Source organism: Protopterus annectens, chromosome 10.part0 (assembly GCF_019279795.1).
Source record: "Protopterus annectens isolate FY-2018-M chromosome 10.part0, PAN1.0, whole genome shotgun sequence".
NCBI lineage: Eukaryota > Metazoa > Chordata > Ceratodontiformes > Protopteridae > Protopterus > Protopterus annectens.
The window spans coordinates 1,070,579,107-1,070,600,223 of NC_056744.1; the positions used below are offsets into that span (position 1 = coordinate 1,070,579,107).

The window sequence follows — 21,117 nt, forward strand, 5'->3', positions numbered from 1 at the left end:
GTGTTCAGAAACTGTAATGTCACAGTTTCTCTAAACCATTCAGCACCTTCCATGTGTCCACTATTACAAGGAGGATTCTATGCCAAGAGTCTAAAGACCATAAATGATACTTGAAACCAGTAAGTTCAAGTTGAGGGGAGAGTGGTCATCACTAATGGTGCGTGTTGGCTGCCAGCAATAAAAAGCTAATTTTGGCACTAAACAGGAACATGTGTGTATTGATGAGAATGAGAGGTATGATGTTGAAAATACCTACATGTCATATTTATAAAGGTTTGCATTTTCCCTATGTCACATTGTAGAATTAAGTGCAAAACAGTACCAACCTTTAGGTGGAAATACCTGGGTGAACAGAAAAAAATAGATACAACACAGAAGGGGGGGGAGACAGACACACAGTGTGTGTACTTCAAATGAAGGTCCAATAGAAAGTCCAGAGGAGTCTAGAAAGAACCTGCATGAAGGGGAGACAAACCAATGCCAGAGCATAATCTCAGAGATAAAGTTAAGACCTGGAAAATGACAGCATCACCGATGCCATGGTAACAAATGCTGCTTGTAACATGGTAGCTAAGACAGTCCATTAGCAAGTGAGAGACTTGTATTTAGTATGTAAACACTTTGCACCAGAAAGACTTGTTCTGCCATTACACGTGTTTTATATTCGTTTTATTTTTGTTGGTGAAATCAGGCTGGCATTTTATGTTTGAACACAAATTCTTTCTTTTCATACAAAGCTCAAAATGTCTACTGGACTTTCTATTGGAATATGCTCCAGTAGTAAAAAAATATTCTCCTCGCCAGGCAGGTGTAGGTACTGTACATACATTACTAAAATACAGATTCCAGGTATGAAAATGAGTTTCACTAACACAGGTTTAATATACCAAAGCAATGTGTTTAACACCGATTATTTTTATACAAAGCTCATCATGCTCTCTTTTTAAATAAAGCTGAATGCAATTATAATGAACTGGCAAGTCTATATTTCATATTCGAGCCTACTTAGTAGCTAAATTTATTGTTCAGAGAAAAGACAGCATAATGTCTCAATGTCCAAGTAAAGCAATCTTCCATATACATACTTGTACTAAGAGTAACATACACAACCACAGTTACCAGATTACCAGAATTGGTCACAACTGAACAGCAAGTAAAATGTTGCTTACTCATTTGTCGATCTCCATAGCTGATGGCTTCTGCCAGTGGACTCCATCCCTGAGCATTTTTTACTTTTACTGGAGCATTGTGGGCCAAAAGTAGATGTGCGCACTCTGTAATAAACCAGCATAAATTGTACAACAGATACAATTAGCATAACAAATAAGTCAAAAAAAGTTGGATTTCATACTATATTGTACATTACACAACCAAAAGCTTTTAACTATTCATAAAAGTGCACGCTGACTGGACAACCCAATCAGCATTCCCATTGCAAACCAAGAGTATATGAATAGAAAGCCTGTCCACAAAAGTATTCTTGTGAGACTGGGTTTTCTATCAGAGTATGCCCAACATTAAAGAAATTACAGTTTACCACGTACAGGACAAAAAGCAAGGCAGTGGCACAAACGTCACGCACAGGTCACAGGCAGCTAACAGGTATACCCCCACCTCGCACAAGCACACAGACAGTTTGGACCAACCTTACATCAAATTACAAGCATGCACATCCAAAAATAGCAGTCTTCTGATCCTTCACTCACTCAAAAACTTGCACACTGACTGGACAGCCAAATCAGCACTGCAAATGGAGTGATCACAAAAGCAAGACAGTCTAAAATTCACATTCTTTGTGCCACCTAACTGAAGACTCTTGTTAAACTTTGCGTACTACCAGATAACACACTAAATTGCTTTCACGGTCATAATAGACCGCAACTTAACAAAAGAAAAAAAAATAAAAAAAATAAATGTGGATCTCAGTGTTGTGAGCTCCATATAAATAGCGCCAAGAATAAGCAGGCTCTGCATGAAAAAAGAAAAAAAAAAAATTTCTTCAGACTTCGCAGTACATATAAATGAAAAAAGAAAACTCAAAGACAACGCAAGGGGTTTCTCATTACTGTAAAAAGGGTGGGGAGGCAGAAACTTCAATGTATTGTGCAGGTCATACCAGAGACCACCAAGAGTCAAAAGAACACAAAGTCTTTAAATTCAATGACCCTATTTAGAAAAGGTAAGCTTTTTTCCCCTTAAAAATAGTGTCATTGGACAACAGCAATAATCCACAACTGGGTATGGGTATCAGAGTTTACCCACAGTTGACTGTTTCATCACTCGGGCTTTGCCTTTGTGATGAAACACACACCAAACTTGGGTATATCCAAACATACCCAAACCCTGTTGTGGATTACTGTTAATACAATAAAAGCTACTTAATATTCAAAAACATAACCACCAATAGGAAAAAAGCAATCAAAGTGCTAATGGCACATCCTGCATTAGTCATGAAAACCATTTAAATAATTACTACGAAAAAAAAAAAACAAAGGCTACAGAAATGAAAGCTCTCATTTTACCTTTTGTTTACCTATAACACTTAAATTCAGACATTTTAAACCTACATATTCAGTGGAGGCCGTTCCATGTCAATGTAACAGGAGTTGCATTCAATTCATTATAGTGCAAAGAAAAAGTTGTGCAGAAAAATTTTCAATTGTAAAATGAATGAAATCTGTACTAACTGGAAGCAGCTGCACTAAACTAATTTACTGTGCAAGCATCGTCATGTACTTGTCACAGACGCACTCAATATAATTACTAAGCAGTTCCAGCATCAGCAAGAAAAGACGCAACAGAATTAGAGCTCGTCCACAGAATGACATTTAAAAAAAAAACTTCACTTAAGTAAAACCCTTGTGCAACAGCAATATATTATGTCCATGTGTGGACAATATGAGGTTTACCACATCTGACTTTGCATGGCCACAAGAACAACTATATCAACTGCAAATAAACCCAACAGTGCTGACAGAAGAACATTATAAGGTAAAATGGAAAGTAACAGCACAGATTCTTGCAAGCATTAATAAGTTCAAATACGAATGTAGAGTCAAACTAGTCTCCAAGATCTAGGTTAGCAGCAGCAAGTTAGGAAATCTGATCTAAATAGTACATTAAAGCAGACACACTCCTTTACTATCCTACTTCCCTCTACTATCCCACTTGGTGTCCCTCAAAAACTGCTTTCACTGCTTACGTCTGGCAAATGATTTACTCCTTAAAACCATCCACCACTACCACAATCAATTTCCAGTTCCACCAAAATTGCTCATTGAAAAAGTTAGCAGCATCATTTTTAACAAGCTCAATAAGCGTCTTAGCCCCACAGTCCCAACACTACACTTGCTGTTCCACAAGAACTACTGACTCAAAACAGTACCAAGTATATGATTTGCTACTTTCACAAACAACTGTTCTGTGTTAGCTCCTACGTTTTGCTTTTGATATTGCATCAGCTGCAATCAGGTGCAGGCGGTGCCAAGTCTTCAAATTGATTAATCCACATTTTCTCTGGAACAGTTTTTGAAGCTTTCCAATTTGAAGGATTTCATGTATTTGAAGCATATTAAGCAACTGATATTCATACATTTTGCATGCTAAAACCACTGTAATCTGTTCATTTTAGTTCTTGTTCTACAGTAAGTTGACTGCACATAACTTGCACGTCATTGTAGATATGGTGGCCTTTTACACTGACATTTAGAACTGATCCAAGGGAGTGCATTTAAAGATTTCAGTTTTCTGACAGCCCAGCCATAGTTCAACTCTTAATCAGTGGTCTCTCCTTGTGGAACTAGATTCTATAAACTATTCTCTTCTTTTTAACAGCAATCCTATTTCTGCTCTATAGTATCCCTTTCTAGTGCAGCCCCTCATCCCCTATAAAAAAGGCTTAAAGGAAAAAGATGCATCGAGCCAACACCCAGACTTGCATCACTGATGATGCAGAGAGAATGCCTAAAATTGTGGAAGGTCAACCCCTTTGACAACATTCATGAGTCTTGCCTCCTACAAAGAACTTTGTTGATAACTTTATTAGGGGACAGCAAGCAATCTAACTTATGCATCCATAATATTTTGGAAATCCATAAAGGCACTTAAAGCCAAAGAGTTGGCAATAACACTGGGAAGCCCTCCGCAATGAAACCATAACAGTATTCAAAAGCGAATGATCTCCACTCCATCCACACCCACTTCTCTCTTCAGTAAACTTCCCAGCCCTTGTTCCCCATATGCCCCACACAGAAACACTAATCTTCCACCTTATTACAATGCACTATTAAAAAAGTTGAGCAGACTACGCAAGTACTTCCCACTTAGATGCACTGCACCACAAATTACTAAAACTGCTTGACACAAGTGCAAATAAACTTGTCATTCATAAACAGCTTAACCTTACTTACAGCCATCATTCTCCACAATTTCAAAAATGTCAAAAGTCAAATTACATTTCTTCTAGATCTCTCCTCACCAAAATTGTGAGAAGCACTTTATAAACTACTTCTAAAATAAACTGAGAAATGCTCTAACTTCTCCAGCAAGCAACACAGCTTTAGTACAGTACAGTCTACAGTAGCTCCACTGCAATAGAACACACTGTGTTAGAAACGCACCATTAAATTTTCTTTTACAACATCATCTTTTCAACTTCCTTACTAACTGTAGTCGAAGCGGTTTGAAGAACAGATTAATGATTTATATAAAGTACGCATATCTTTAAAAATTCTGGATGTAAACTAAGTAAAGAGGAATCAAAAACTTTGAAAACTCTTTCTAAGATGGTTATTTTCAAAACTGACAAAGATAGGGCAGCAGTGGTATGCGACTGGGAGGACTATAACTTGAAAGCTGAGAAACTGTTACCTAATGCCCTTTCTTTTACAATATGCTCCCACCTGACCTCACCAATACATTTTTATGGCAAGGACTGAACTTTTCCTTAAAAAAAACATGCTGTCCAGAGGGGTTATTTCTGAAAATATAAATGAATTACCTACAACCAAATCTAGGAAACGATGCTTTCATTTGCTTCCCAAGAAGCAAACTCCCAAGCCTACCCCAGGGGCCCTACAGCATCAGGCAACTGTTTACTTAAAGAACCGCTTTCAAATTTTCTTGTGTTATGTCCCATATTGTGACAAATCCAGGCTCAGTTGCAAAATGCCATACAATTTTTATATTACGAATGAGAAACATACAATCACCTTCTTGTGAATAGTTGATGCACAAGCTCCATCTATAAAAATGACTTATAACCCAGATCTAACAGTAGTACATTAGGTTTTGGAACTGGCACATTTGTTTTATGAGAAATTGAATGAATTTCTATTGATTTGTTGCAAGCAGTACGATAAGTCTTTGGTTAGACAAACGTTAGATTTGATTCAGCTGCATCTTTTACACCTGTTTATGTTGATTTGCTCATTTCTTTTTACTTTTTTGAAAAAAAAAAAAAAAAACTGTTTTATGTGATGCTAACCGAACGTTTTTTATAACAACTTAGAAAAGTGGAGGTGGTTTTCAGATGGCTGCTGGCTGGTAGGGAAGTGCACCAGAACTAAAACTATATAAAATTATCATCTTTTACAGTCTTAAAAACACAAAAACAGCTACAGCTTAAATTACAGCAAATTAGATATAATATGAAAAAAGTTGTTATGTCTTAACGTAGCATTCCATCTGTGTTGTCCATTTTCATTTACCTGTCCGTTCCGACCCTTGAAACCAACTTGCCATCTCAAAGCTTGCGATTCCAGACTTGAGATTCTCCTTTCTACCCATAATGCCCCGCTCCCCATACTACCACAGATGGAGTTTTCCCCAAGTATAGAAACCAAAAAATGTTATCCTATAAAAATACCAATCATCCAAGACCCCGAGAGAAAAGATCAGGAGCTCAACCCAAAGGAATAGAGGTTCCTCTGAAAGTTCCACCAAGTCTCACAAAGACTGGAAGGGGGAAGGGATGGTTAATCAAAATGAACACAGACAGAATGTTATGGTAAGACAACTCTAGCTGATGTTATCTTCAGTCCCATTAACTTGTGGGACAGAGTCCCCACCTACAGAAAGGAAGGATATTCCATTGTAAGACACAGCCAAAAGCACTCCTGCTTCTAGATATATCCCCCAACTTATAATGCGAGACAAACATATGAGGATTGGACCAGGTAGCTGCAGCACAAATTTCTTCAGTTGAAACTCTGGACCAGAAGGCTTGAGAAGTAGTCACAGACAATGTAGAATGAGCTTTAACAGGAACTGGCAAAGGGATATTTCTGGTCGAATAAACAAAGGAAATACAGTCTTTCAACTATCTAGAGACAGAGTAACCTTCGTAAGGGATTTTCCTCTTTCCCTCAAAAAAGGAATCAACTGCTCAGACTTCCTGAAAGATTTGATTCTGGCTAACTAGAAACATAAATGCCTATGTACATCCAGCAGATGAAAGATGTACTCTCCTTTAATCTGATAATTAGGGAAAGACAGGAAGATTAAGTGATTTATGTTCCCCTCCCTGGCTACCATGGGCAAAAAAAAAAAAAAAGACTGATCCGTGCGCAAGTATGGGAATTTAGAGGAAAGAGCTTGAAGTTCAGACACTTTTTGTGGAGGTGATAGCCACTCTTTCAAGACAGAAATTTTAAGTCAACTGTAGCCACTTGCTCAAAAGGATGAATCAGTGCTTGCAGAACCAGTCAGGTCCCATGGAGGGATAGGGTCTTTGATCGGCGGATGAAGCAGAAAGGTACCTCTATGGAAGGCTTTAAAAAGTTTTGATGATGCCGGGGGGGGGGGGGGGTCTAGGCCTAAATGAAAACTGGAAATAGCTGCATGCTGGACCTTGATGGTAAAATAGCTAGCACTATCATGGAAAAGGGATGCCAAAAAATCCAAAACAACTGCACTAGGAGCCATAAAGGGGTCTACCTGCTTCTGCTGTGCCAAAATGGAAAACCTTTTCCATTTACTTTTATAAATCCTATGAGCTGAAGACCTGAGGGATGAGATCAGAATCCTTTGAATACGGGAAAGCCAGGGACAACTTGCCATCATTGGAATTCGAGAAACCATGCAGATCGCTTCAAATCTTGAAGGTCTGGATGGGGATGACATGATGGATGGGAAAGGTGGTCTGGAATTGGCTTTAACCTCAATGGCGGGCATATCAGAAGAGACCAAAGAAAGATTAAACAGGTCTGTCGGGGCCGAAGTGGGCAATAAGGATTATCTTGTTCTTTAACCTGAGAGCCTTCTGTAAAAACCCAGGAATTAATGGCAGAAGAAGGTGTAGAAAAGACCAGAATGCCAAGCATGGACTAAAGCATCTCTGGGAGACTGCCCCCGAGGGGGAATTAAGGCAAAGTACTTCCTGCACTTGTTGTTGAGAAGGGACATGAAAAGATCACAGCAAGGTTGACCCCATTTCCGGAAGATCAGTTTTGCCGTAGATGGATTCAAAGGCCACTCATGAGGCATAAGTAATGCTCAGCTGAGCCTATCTGCTAATATGTTGGACTCTCCCGGAATGTGTGCTGCTATCAAAAAGTGGTTGGTAATATCACACACTACCACACCCTCATTGCTTCCTGACAGAGGGGGCAGGAACTGGATCCTCCCTGTTTGCTGATGTACCACACCACAGACATATTGTTTGTTTGTATAGCAATAGTCCCAGGAGGTAGAAGGCTGTGAAGATCTTGCAATGCTAGAAGAACCGCCCTCATCTCCAGTATGCTGATATGCAAGTTGGGCTCCTGAGGTGTCCACGTGCCTTGAACCGTCTGACCCAGATAATGCCCCCCACCTCATCTGTGAGGCGTCTGTGGTCACTGTGGTGTTTGGGGGAGGAAGGATGAATGGCCGTCCTTGACAAACATCTGCCGAGTGAGGCCACAAAGCATACTTGGAAGAGTTCGATGGGGAAATTCAAGGGATTTTTGTGAAGAGACCATTGGCCCGCTAACGTCCATTGCTGATCTGCACGTGTTGGTGCACAGTAGGTAGAAGAGTTATAGTGGCCACCATAGAGCCCAATGTTCCGAGAATCAAGTTGGCCGGAGAAGTCAGGATGGCCAGAATACGTCTGACCTGAAGTCACAAATTCATAATTCTCTCTGTAGTTACAAAGGCTGGAGATATCCTTGTGTCCAGACATGCACCAATAAAGTCTATACCGTGAATCGGTTGTAGCTGAGATTTTTGAATATTGACTGCGATTCCTAGAAGCGGGGCCACACACAAAAGGTAACCCTTGGCCTAAATCAGGATGCTCGGTTGACAGTCAGAAGCCAGTCATCCAAATAAGGAAAAAATCTGGAAACCTTGCAGTCTGAGGTGCACTGCAACCACTGCCAAACATTGCGAGAACAACCCTGGGGGCTGTGGTGAGGCCAAACTGGAGTGATCTGAACTGGTAATGACAGTCTCCTAGTCTGAAATGCAAATATTGCCTGGAGCATCTGTCCAGCTTTATGTGGTAGTATGCGTCCCTCAGGTCCACAGTCCACAGAGCGCATCCAATCAGTCTTCAGAAGAGGCACGATGACTGAATAGTGACCCTTGGTTTTGCAGACTCCCCTTGGCCATGTAGGTGGCATTTTCCATTCTGGTTGTTCCCCACCCTGCCAGTGAGGGAAAAATATCGCCGCGGGTCCGAAAAGTACCCTGTGCATTATAAATCCACTTTTTATTCTCAAGCTGGTTCCTAGCAAAGGACATTTGTGGGGTAGAAAAATGTCAGTCCAATACCTTGAGTATCTTGCGGCATGCCGGACTCCACATGGGTGTCGGTAGAGGCCTGCGACTCAAAAGGTATCTGGTATCAGGGGCTGCGAAAGCACCTCACTGAGTACCGGTGAACCAGCGACTGGCTTAGGAGAAGCTTCGTCGTTGGTTTTGGATCTAGACTGCCTTTCTCTGTCCTTTTCTTTGTGTTTTTTATATACTCCGGTAGTCTGATTGCTATCAGATGACATTTTGGGGTAGTTAAATAGTTTCCAAAATACTTTGATGCAAAAATATACCAACGCTTAATACTGCGTGGTTAAATCTAGCACAAAACTGACAGCCAAGCACGTTGTGATCAGGGCCTAGGCAAGTAATACAGTATAAATGGAAATCCTTGAGGTATTTGCTTCCCACAAGTAATTCAATTATTAACTTTTTCTGACATGGGTAAAAAGCAAGAAAAAGGTTTCCCCAACGGGGTACTTAGCTTTAGTGAAGACTTCGGTTCTGAAACTCAAACCGAAATATTTCAGTAGTCAGCCGACCGGCACTTGCAAAATGCTTCTGCTTCGGGCTCCGCGCTGCAAGAAAGACTAAAGAAAATGGCGTCGGCTGCATGTTTGATACCCCTGATGACCTGACGTCATGGAAGAGAAGACCGCAACTTGACACAGGACCCAAGACTTTGGAATTCAGGCCGACTGAGGGCAACCTGCCAGCAGATTACCCAAATGTAATGACCGCAACAGTGAAACACAAAGAACATCTGAGGCCTGTTCCAGCAGTATTCAATCAGACAACTTCAGGGCCTAAGTGGGTATGCCTACTCAAATGTTCTCCCTGTATTAGGCAGGATGAGCTAATGAGACTAGACTAGGATAGAGCTGGGATAGGGCTGAACAGCTGGGAATGGTAGGAGTGTCTGAAATCAAAATATGATGTCACTGCACTCTGAGTAAGCAAATGAGATGGGCCCAGGAGTGTTCAAACACAAATTTACAGGAGAGGCGGTCAATTCCAAAGCCACCAAGATAAATACCACAGGAAGAACAGGGTGGGTGGGGAAAACTAACTGCAGACAAAGAGCTCACACTTTTCAGTGAACAAATAAAAAAGCAGATAAATACAGTACTATTTTTAACACAGTATTCAATAAAACAATAAACAAAAAAAAAATAAAATGCAGTACTATCTTATAACACTGCAAGTTTGCACTTATCTCAGCTTGTAATAAAGTTGATGTAGGTATGTAAAAGCTAACCAAACAGCTCAAGTATGCAACTATTCAGCAGAAATAATTTCAAAGATAAGGGACTAAGACTTTAAGGCACAGAGAAACCCTCTAGGCTAAGACTTCTACACAGAGCCATAAAGAAGCGTGGGAAAGAGAACTAATGGCAAGGATAGTTTTACTCGCATTGACGAGAAAATTTTGGTTCTGTAAAGCATCCCTAGTTTTCAGAGCTTTTCTTATGTAATTCTGTATTTGCAGGTGGAATTTAAGATTATCATCCACTATCATTTCTAATAATTTGTTATGAAAAGTGACTTCAATGGCTATATTATCAAGACCTGTTTTTCACGAGGCAGAGATTTGGGGGAAATTTTTTTTTTTTTTTGCATGGGTTGAAAAGTTGCAAAGCCATGTTTCGGTGGCTGTTGAAGCTTCCCGAGTAATTTTTTGGAGGTGTGCCATGTTGTCAGATGTGCAAATGACAGTGGAGTCATCTACATACTATATCAAGGAAGCCTGTTGTGTGGAAGGTGTTGAGAATGTTAAAGTGGAGGGGACCAATGATAAGAGCCTTGTAGTACACCACAGTGACTGGGAAGTACGGAGAGAGAGGGTGGAGTGCCATTTTACTAACAGATACCTACTGGACAAGTAGCTTTTGAACCATAGAGGGTGAGCTGAGACAGACTTTGTGAAGACATCTGAAATAGAAGTTTGCTATAATTAACTGTGTCAAAGGCTTTAGACAAGTCTAGTAATAAGGAAGGGACTAGTTTGCAGTTATCTCTAGCTTTACTGGCAGTATTTATATAGGTCAGAAGTGCAGTGTTAGTACTATGGGAAGGATGGAAAAAGAAGTTATGTACTTACCATAAAGTACAGTTTTGTACCTACCATAAATGTAGATGTCCGATAGATATGCAACTGCAGTCATAACATAAGGGTTGTCCTGCCTCAGGCAGCCCTCGGTCGGCCGGATTCCAAAGTGTTTCTTCAGTGATCTTCTTCAGTGTTTCTTGCCCCAGATGCCAGGTGCCCTCCAAGGAAGGCTGTAATCAAATTGGAAGAAAAACAGATTTCCAGACAAATAAATAAGCAATAAACAGATACACCATAACAGATATCCCCAGCTAAGGGTAACAGGGATAGGAGTGGACCCAAGGCATAGAGGGGAAGGAGGGAGGGAATTGACTGCAGTTGCATATCTATCGGACATCTACATTTATGGTAGGTACAAAACTGTACTATGTCCTTCAAGAATGCAACTGCAGTCATAACATATGGGTTGAATACCATAGCTTAGCTGGGGGAGGTGGAATGCTCTAAGAAAAGGATGGTGTAGCTATCAATCCCTGCAGGACTGCAGAAGTAAAGCCTGCTCTGGATCTGGAATATAGAGGAAGGTTGTAGTGTTTGGAAAATGTATGCACGGAGCTCCATGTAGCAGCTTCTAGAATGTCTTTTGTAGGCACCCCTCTCTTAAGAATGCTGTTGAGGTGGCTGTAGCTCTGGTGGAGTGTGGTCTGACATTAGCTGGCACACTCTTTCCATGGAAGGAATAACAGAATCTGATGCAATGTCCAATCCATTTTGAAATAGTCTGTTTGGAAATTGCTTTTCCTTGTACTCTAGGGGCGTAAGCTACAAAAAGCTGATCAGACTTCCTACTGGTCTTGGTTCTGTCCAGGTAGTAGTGAAGTTGTCTGTGAATGTCCAAGGTATGCAACAGTCTTTCCCCTTTGTTCTCAGGATTGGGAAAGAAAGTAGGCAGGTGAATGGCTTGATTCAAAGAAACCCTAGATACTTTTGGCATAAAGGTAGGGTTGGTTCGTAAGGAGACCCTGTCTCTGTGAAAGATTATGAACGGTGGTATTGCCATTAGGGCCTGTAGTTCCGAAACCCTTCTTGCTGAGGTAATTGCCAACAGGAAAGCCGTCTTCCATGAGAGAAATTGCAAGTCCACAGAAGCTGCTGGCTCAAAGGGAGGTAGAGTCAGTTTTTCTAGGACAAAGTTGAGGTCCCAAGCGGGTACTGGAGCCTTTCTTGGTGGCTTTATATTCTTGATTCCCCTAAGGAATTGTCTTAACAAAGGATGTGAAAACACAGGTGGATCAGTGTTATATCTAGCTGAAATAGCTGAAGCATGTATTTTTATGGAAGAATATGAGAGTCCATTCTGTAGCATATCTGCCAAATATTCCAGAATGAGGGGGATGCTCAATAATGATGCATCATGACCCTTGCTGGTATTCCAAATGCTGAATCTCTTCCATTTTGCTGAGTAAACCTTTCTGGTGGATGGTCTTCAGGCTTCTGTTAGTATCCTCTGAACTTCCTTGGAGAGAGATAGATTGAGGTTATTCATGGGATCTCCCAAGCTGTTAGCTGTAGAGTCTGAATGTTGGGGTGTACTGTCTTGAAGTTGTGTTGAGTCAAAAGTTGGGGCCATTGGGGAAGGGCCCACTTTTTGTTGTGACATATGCTCCGTAGTAGTGGGTACCAGTGCCATCTTGGCCAGTCTGGAGCTATTAGGATCCCCTTGGGCTTCTCTGCTTTGATCTTTAGTAATACTGTGGTCATCAGTGGCAGAGGTGGGAATGCATAGATTTTTAGGAAGTTCCAGTTGAATGAGAGAGCATCTATTTTCCATGCTTGTGGATGATACGTCCTTGAACAGAACTTTTGTAGATGATGATTGAGGTGGGAGGCAAATAGGTCTACTTCTGGCCTGCCCCATGTCGAGGTGAGTCGTATGAAGATTTCTGGATGTAACCTCCACTCGTGGGGGTCTAGGAAGTTCCTGCTTAGGCTGTCCGCCAGCACATTGTCTTTGCCTGGAACAAACTGGGATTGCAACTGTGTTTACGCTCAGTGATTTTTCCCAAAGATTCATTGTCAGTCTGCAAAGGGGTAAAGAATGGGTGCCCCCCTGCTTGTTTATGTACCACATCACAGTGGTGTTGTCTGTCCGTATTAGCAGGTGGCCTTGCTGAAGCGGTTGTCGAAAGGCCTCGATGGCATGCATTACTGCCAGCATTTCTTTTTGGTTGATATGCAGATGTGTTTCCTTTGGAGACCATTGTCCTTGAATACATCTGCCCTCCATGTGCGCCCCCCATCCAAGGTCTGAGGCATCTGTGGTCATGGTCTGTGTTATCTGAAGTTTTTTGAATGACATACCTGTGTTTGCCTGGCTTACCGAGGCCCACCATAGAAATTCCTTCTGTAGGCATGGAATGAGCGGTATGGTTGCCTCTAAATTGTTGCTGTGCTGAGACCATAAGCTTTTTAGGTACCATTGTAGCTTTCTCATGTGTAGTCTTGCTAATGGAACCAGGAGAATGCAGGATGCCATGTAACCCAGGGCCTGTAGGAATCTCCTTGCAGTCATCTGGGTGAGCTTCGCCAAACCTTTGAAATAATGAGTTGACTTCTTTTGCTTGTCTTCTGTCAGGTAAGCCATTTGAGAGGCTGTGTCTAGTTTGGCTCCTAAGAAGGTTATTTGTTGGGATGGCTGAAGTCTTGACTTTTGGAAGTTGACTGTGTATCCCAGAGCCTGTAGCAATTGTGAGACATAATTCAAGTTTTTTGTCAAAATCAGTTTGTCGTCTGCTTGTATGAGGCAGTCGTCCAGGTACGGGTAAATCTGGATCCCCTGGAGCCTGCAATGAGCAATTACTGAAGCCAGGCATTTCGTGAATACTCTGGGCACAGTAGATAAGCCAAATGGCAATGCTGAGAATGGATAATGCTCCGGCCCTGCAAGAAATCTGAGGTATCTTCTGCAGCTGTGTCTGATAGGGACATGCAGGTATGCCTCCTTGAGGTCCAGAGTAATCAGCCAAGACCCCTTGCCCAGCATGGGAAGGAGTTGCTGTAGAGTCAGCATTTTGAACTTTGGTACTATGAGAAAAGTGTTTAATGCGGACAAATCCAGTACTGGTCTCCATTGGGTTTCTTTTCTTGGAACAAGGAACAATCTTGAGTAAAACCCCTGGCCTTGTTCTTGCTGTGGAACTTTTTCTATTGCTTTGATGTGGGCAAGCAGAGAAATTTGCTTTGATAGCCTCTGCCCTCTGGTTTTGTGGTAGGTTTGGCATGCCTTGTTTTCTTGGTAAGGTATGAAAGTGGAACCTGTAACCTTGGTCTATAATGTCCAAAATCCATTTGTCCTTTGTCAATCTGTGCCAATTGTCTGAAAACAGAGATAATTTTCCGCCCAAAGGAGCTTCTGTTTGCTCCTTGGTCAGCGGTAGTAGAGGAAAGTCATTGAGATGGTCCCTGTGTGGCAGGAGAAACCCCTGCGTCACTTCTTTGGTTTGCTGGTTGCCATTGTCGTCCCCTGTAGGAGCCTCTGTATTGTCCTCTTCCTCGGCCACGCCTGCTTTTACCCCTTTGAAATCTTTCAGGATTAGGAAAGGACCAGTTTTTTGAAGGCCAATTTCTGCTAAATCTGGGAGGCTGAACCTGGAGGAAATCTTTGACTGTCTGAACTGACTTGGCTTTTTCCTCGATGGACTTTAACGCGTCTTTAGCATTAGCACCAAAAGCTTGTTCTTTTCCAAGGGTGCATCAAGAAGTTTTGCCTTAACATGATCTGGTAGAGGTTGTTCTTTTAACCATGCATGTCTACGAATGACCGCCCCTGTCATAGCTGCCCTACATGAAGCTTCCAATGCATCATATCCACACTGCAGAAAGTGATTGCTAACTTGCTGAGAATTATGTACAGCCTCCTGCAAAGATTTCCTATCTAAAGGTTCAGGAGAGGCCAATGTTTTCTGTAAATCATCTAACAGGTAATCCTGATATTGAAACATATGAAAGAGACAATTGAGGGCTCTCACAGATAAAGTAGTGGAGGTGTAGACCTTCTTCCCCCATCTCTCTAATGACCTAGCTTCCCTGTTGGAAGGTAAGGGATTTTTGGAGGTGGTAGCTTGAACCCCTTTCGGTCCCTGTGAAATTGTTTCTAAATCAACAGCATGGGCCCTAAAGAAATGAGAATGTGTTTCTGGGACCCTATAGTATCTGTCAGGCTTGGCAGGAGCAGGAGGAAGAGTATCAGGGGTGACACTGGAGTCAGAGTATAGATCATCCAAAACATCAAGCACAGGAGGTATAGCTAAGGGCCTGTGTTGGGGCTTTTTAAGGAAGGTACGAAGGCACTTTCTGGAATCAGAATATTCCTGGCCTTGCCACTTAAAAAGTTCCCTCATGGAATGTAGAACTTCCCCAAAAGAAATATCCTCAGGAGGGGAGGCCGAGGGGATGGAATCCTCTGCATCCGAGTCCTCATAGGTCTGGAAGGGTTCTTCCTGGCTATCAGAGTGAACAGAGTCCTCAGAATCTTCATCTGAAGGGAGAGGGTCGGAGGGTTCAACCCGGGGCCTCTTATCAGAAGGAGGCTGGGATCCTCTCTCTGGATGGGCCTGGGAACCTCTGATCATGGAAATTAAGTCTGCAGCCATAGTCATGATTTGTGTTTCAGGAGTAGGCTGAGGTAAGGCTTTAGCAGTAAGGTGCTTGGTCTTGCTGGCTGCCTTAGCACGTGTGTAGGCCTTGATAGACATGGACATGGGAGGCCTAGCAGCTCCACGTGCAGGAGTGACCTTATCCACAGCAATGGTCTCGGGCATTTCCTCAGTTTCAGTATCCAGAGGAAAATCAATAACTGGCGTCGGTGTGGTCTCCGGTATCGGAGGAATCGGTAATGCGGTGTCTTCGGTTCAGAGCGGTGAAATAACCGCCTCAGAGGGAACCGGGGCACTAGCGGTAGGTTTTGGCGTGGTGTCGGTGGAAGACACGGGCCGAGGATGTCGGTCCCGGTCTTTTCGTTTCTTAGGAGTCTGCGATGTCGGTAGTTCCGACGGCATTGTATAATCGAATTTTTCGCCAAAAAAGTCTTCAGCGAACTCCGCCCGGCACCTGAGAGTGCACTTATTGAAGCGAGCACAGGCTGCACAGGCCGAGACGTCGCGGTCTGGGCCAAGGCAAGGAAGGCAGTAAGAGTGGAAATCCTTATGAGGTATTTGTTTACCACAAGACAAACAATTATTTACTTTTTCAGTAATTTCTGACATCGGCTGAGGCAAGAAAAGGTCCCCAACGGGGTTCTTAGCTTTTTTGATGACTTCGGATTCGAAGAATACAGGAGCTGACCGACCGGCACTTGCGAACTGCTTCTGCTTCGGGCACCGCGCGGCAAGAAAGACTGAAGATGGCGTCGGCTGATGCTTATGTACTCCAGCCACTCTGATGTCGGAGAGAAATGCGACATCAGCCGACGTCGGACCCAGACTTTGGAATCCGGCCGACCAAGGGCTGCCTGAGGCAGGACAACCCATATGTTATGACTGCAGTTGCATTCTTGAAGGACATCGTTCCATGTTAGTTGCCCTTCATCTCACCTTCCTTCTTGCTGGATGGGTTCGGAGCCGAATGTATGAGGATCTGCCCAAGTAGCTGCTGCACAAAAGGAATCTATGGGCAATCTAGATTGAAATGTTACCGAAGTAGCTACTAACCTGGCTGAATGACCTTTGGGTTTTGTTGGAAGATCTTTTTGTCGCAAGTGGTAGGTAAGGACGATGGTGTCCGATAACTATTTTGACAATGTTACTTTAGAAATTGGAAGGTCTGGTTTGTTGTTAGCAAATGAAAGGAACAACTGATCTGATTTTCTCATTTCTTTAGTTCTATGGAGATAGAAAAGCAGTTGTCTATGCACATCCAATTGGTGTAATTTGTATTCTGTCTTGTTGGAATGATTAGGGAAAAAAAAACAAACTTCAATGGATTGATTCAAATTGTGGTCAGTTCTCAGAGAAACCCTGTCTTTGTGAAAAACTAGGTAAGGAGGGTGAACACATAGTGCATGAAGTCCTGAAACACGTCTGGCAGAAGTAATAGCAACTAAGAGTTTTCCGAGAGAGAAACTTCAAGGAACATGATGCTGCTGGTTCAAAAAGTGGCAGTATCAAGGAGGCATGAACCAAACTGAGATATCAAGGTGGAAGTGGCTCTTTCACTGGGGGTCTAAGTAGAGATGTACCTCTCATGAAGGCCTTACAGAGTTTGTGAGACATTATGGTGGAGTTGGAAACTCGGACATGACAATTTGAAATGGCAGCTAGTTGTACTCTGCTGGCAGCAGCAGCTGCACCAGACAAACAGTTCTGCTAGGAAATACAAAATCTCATATACAGGAGCTGTAAAAGGATCTAAATTCATGGAATCTGCTCAGTAAGAGAATCTTTTCCATTTGTTAGCATAGACTTTCCTTGTATTGGACTTATGGGAGGAAACAATCTCACGCACTGCTGGGGAAATATTGGGGAGCCTGGCTAGGATTGGAAGTGGAGTAACCAAGCTGGGAGCTTGAGAGATTGGAGGGATTGGTGTAGCCCGCCTGACTGATGAATCAAGAGGTCTGGTACTGGGTCCAGAATCAAAGGCTGAGCTAGAAGGTGTGGGTGAAGGAACGGAAACCAAATCTGTCGAGATCAATAGGGGACAATGAGGATCATTTTGCAACCCAAAGATTTTGCTTTCTGAATGACTTTTGGAATTGTATGGAAGGGGGGAAATGCATAAAAGGAGTCCCTGAGGCCAATCATGGACTAGAGCATCCCTGGGTGTCTGACAAGGAGGAACAAGGGAGAAGTAGCTGCTGCATTGTTGTTGAGGGGAGAGGCAGAGATCGCTGGCCCCAACTGCGGAAAATAAGATCCACACTTTCCTGTTTCAGAGACCACTTGTGAGGCATGAGGATAACCCTGCTGAGCCTGTCTGCTATTATGTTGAATGTCCCAGGGATATGCATTGCTATCAGAAAACATTGGGAGGAAATCGCCTATTGCCACAGTCTGAGGGCCTCTCGGCACAAGGAGTAAGACCTGGTTCCACCCTGTTTGTCCATGGAATCTGGAGCTGACCAAGCCTTCCGAGACATTACAGACATGAGTAGATCAAAAGGTGGAGACATCCAGGAGGTGGAAGGTCAGGAACCAAATGCGTCCAGATAAACAGACATCCTCGTAGGGGGCTAGGGAAGTTTAGCTACGCCTCTGCCAGAGAATGTCAAGCATGTCCGAAAAGGAAACCTCTTCAAAGGGGCACCTTGGGGACCCCTCCGATTTATCAAGGTCTGTATCTGAGGTGACAGACTCAGGGGAGTCTAGGTGCTTCCTCTTGCACTTTCTTCCTGGGAGCCTGCTCAGAATGCTCTGGGGAGGCTTCAGAAGAAGAGGGTTCACCCAATGGTGCCCTGGGGCATAGGTTCCCTAACTCTTTGGGGCTGGAGGAGGAGCAGAGGTTGTCACAGGCACTGAGCGGGACGGAGCCGATGGAAACTATAGCAGAGCCGTCTTTGGGGACAGCACTCTCTGCATGACCTGGAAGGCATCATGGTCTTGACACAAGGAGGGCTCCAGATCTGAAGAGACAGGAATACCACCCTGAACAGAGGGTGACAGCTCAGAGGCTGATGTGGGAGCTGAGCTCAACTGAGCTGATGCTCTGAGAGGGAGGGCGGGGTCGGACAAGGGTCCGATGCCACTTCCCCCCGCGGAGCAGACGAGAGAGCTTCGGCTCCTAGATACCTCGATGGGAGGAAGAATCGAGGTAATTGGAGCCAACGGAGCAGATGAGGATGTCATTGGAGCCGAAAGGAACCACTATTGGAGCATCCATAGACTCTGGCTCCTAAGTATAGTCGAAGGAGAAATCGAAGCGGATGGAGCCGAAGCCTGTCTAGGTGGGATTGAAAGCATTTTAGCAAGGGCCTGTGACAAGCAACCTACTGACTACTCTCACCACATCCTCATCCAATAACCTCGAGGATCGAGAGGAGTGGGAAGATGAGCGATGACTGGACTTTCTTTGGAGTAATGGTGATTGTGGCATAGAGCGAATCGGCTCCAAAGAAGGAGACCTAGCTCTTTTGTGGCTCCGAGATGGCTCCGAAGTAACAGCGAGAGCCGATGGAGGGGTAATCTTGTTGGTGCAAGTCGATACCGATACACTTGGTTTGTCAAGCTCACAGGTCGGTTCCAAACATGGCTTGACTGGTTTTGAAGGTTTCACTGGCTGAGATGCTTTAGCCGGAGAATCCTGCTTTAATAATCCACAGAGGATATGCTTATTTTTCTGCTGCTGCAGAACCCTTGGACTAAAGGCATGACAGATAGCACAAGAGTCCTGCAGGTGCAGAGCCCCCAAGCAATGAACACAACTAGTGGATCCTGCAGGTGCAGAGCACCCAAGCAATAAACACAACTAGTGGACCCATCCCGACAGCATGAGTCACACTTTTTGAACCCTGAGGTTTTAACTTCCTTGGACATACTAAGAAAAAAACAAGGAAGTACCACACAAAGACACACTACAATAATAAAAATTATACCGATAAAAAAAATTAAAAGGAGAGCCTCTAACTTAAACAGCTGTCCTGGGGGGGGGTGGATAACTCTCTAACTTAAACGAGTTCAGGTGACAAAACAGAAGGCCCATCGACTAAGGGGCGACTGCCAAAAAAGCACAAAAACACAGCAAAGGACAAGATAAGGGGTTTAGGACTAAACTTACAAACTACTATAAAACAGGGTAGAAAATACTACTTTAAGTAAATTACTGAATTTTAAGAAGAGAAAACAAGTTATACTAAGCCTGAGCCAGTATTGACGCAACATTGCAGCTGAAGCGGCAAATAAGATCTGGGTAGCTGGCTCTGGGCATTCTGGGATAAGGGGTAGCCTCGAGCCAGTAAAGAGCTCTCGAGCTATATTAAGTGGCCAAGTCGGAGCAGAGGATCAGCTCCGAACCCATCCAGCAAGAACAAAGGAGAGATTGGACAACTTAACATTCTGTGTTTTGTTTGGCGGGGACAGGAGTTCTTCCTCTAGGACATAGTTTAGCAATTGTTTTTGAATATATTTTTCAAGTATTTTGGAGATGGGGATAAAATTCTATAGGTCTAACGTTAGTGATGCCGTCTAAATTTCCTCCTTTGTGCAGGGGGATAATGTGAGACTTTCCAGAGAGACACACATGGGATTCCTGGACTGACCTCTTTATATGGACTGACACAGGACAGGCAATGCTATTGGCTGCTACATTAAGGTATTCGTTTTGAAGGTCATCATCTGAAGTAGAGTATGGTTTGAATTAAGAGTAGTTTTATACACAATGTAGACTGGGATCAGATGGGTGGAATCCTTGGTTAGAATCCTTGGTTAGAACTGCTATATATTCTATGAAACAAGAGTGGAACTGTATTGTAGTTAAGACTGATGAGTTAAGTTACTGGGAGAGGGGAGAGGGTTCAGTTTTTGGCTGGGATGCAAGACTTCTTTAATGGCTGCTCAGAATTCTTTAGGGTTGTGTTTACTATTACTCTGAAAGTTATTATAGTACAGTTTTTTGTCTTCATTTACTTGCTTTTTATTATAATTGCTAATCAAAACTAAAAAGCAGTACTTTGTGGCAGTATCAAGATCAGATTTAATTATTCGCTATAAACTGGCTAATATGTCTCTAAATATTAAATCCTTGTCATATAACGTGCATCTATTCTTAACCAATGTTTTCATATTATGTCTAATTTGGTATAATTATTCAGACTGCAGCTGTTTTACTGTTATTTTTGAAGATTAAACCATTATTGGTCTTAAAATGTTTTGTAATACTCTGGGGCTTTTCTCCCTGCATCTCCACTGAAAATGGTCTCCTGCCCAGTCAGACTTTCTCAGTAATCAAATGTCAATAAATGATAACAAATCAACTGAGTATTTAATTTCAAACATCTATGAAAACAGATTTTACAGCAACTTGCAACAGAATTATGTCTAATTTCTTGAATGCAATAGTAACTAAATTGGTGAATGGTCAGACATTTAAAAAAGGAATTCCTTGTAATCTGCCTCTAGTTGCCATCCTTGGTCACAGTACAAGACATCCCCAAGTTAGTTTTTGGGGCTTAGGAGGATATGAAATCAGAAGGATACTGCCTAGGACACAAAAACACATTTAAAAGCAGGTTGAATTCATGGGCTGGATGACAAAGCTTTCTATGAGAGACTATTCAAGTTGGGACCCCTACCTACTATGGCAAATCAATATCAAGTTAATTAACAATGGCCTTCAAA

The 21,117-nt window shown here is 42.8% G+C and overlaps 1 protein-coding gene across 4 annotated transcripts in view; it reads right to left on the reverse strand.

Annotated features, from left to right (window-relative positions):
- ANKRD13C (ankyrin repeat domain 13C) overlaps positions 1 to 21,117 on the reverse strand; it is a 714,089-nt gene that overhangs the window by 603,690 nt on the left and 89,282 nt on the right. For all 4 annotated transcript variants that reach the window (XM_044085814.1, XM_044085812.1, XM_044085813.1 and 1 more), the window contains exon 3: positions 1,170 to 1,274. In XM_044085814.1, the coding sequence (XP_043941749.1) occupies positions 1,170 to 1,274 (105 nt within the window). The remainder of the gene's footprint in view (positions 1 to 1,169; positions 1,275 to 21,117) is intronic.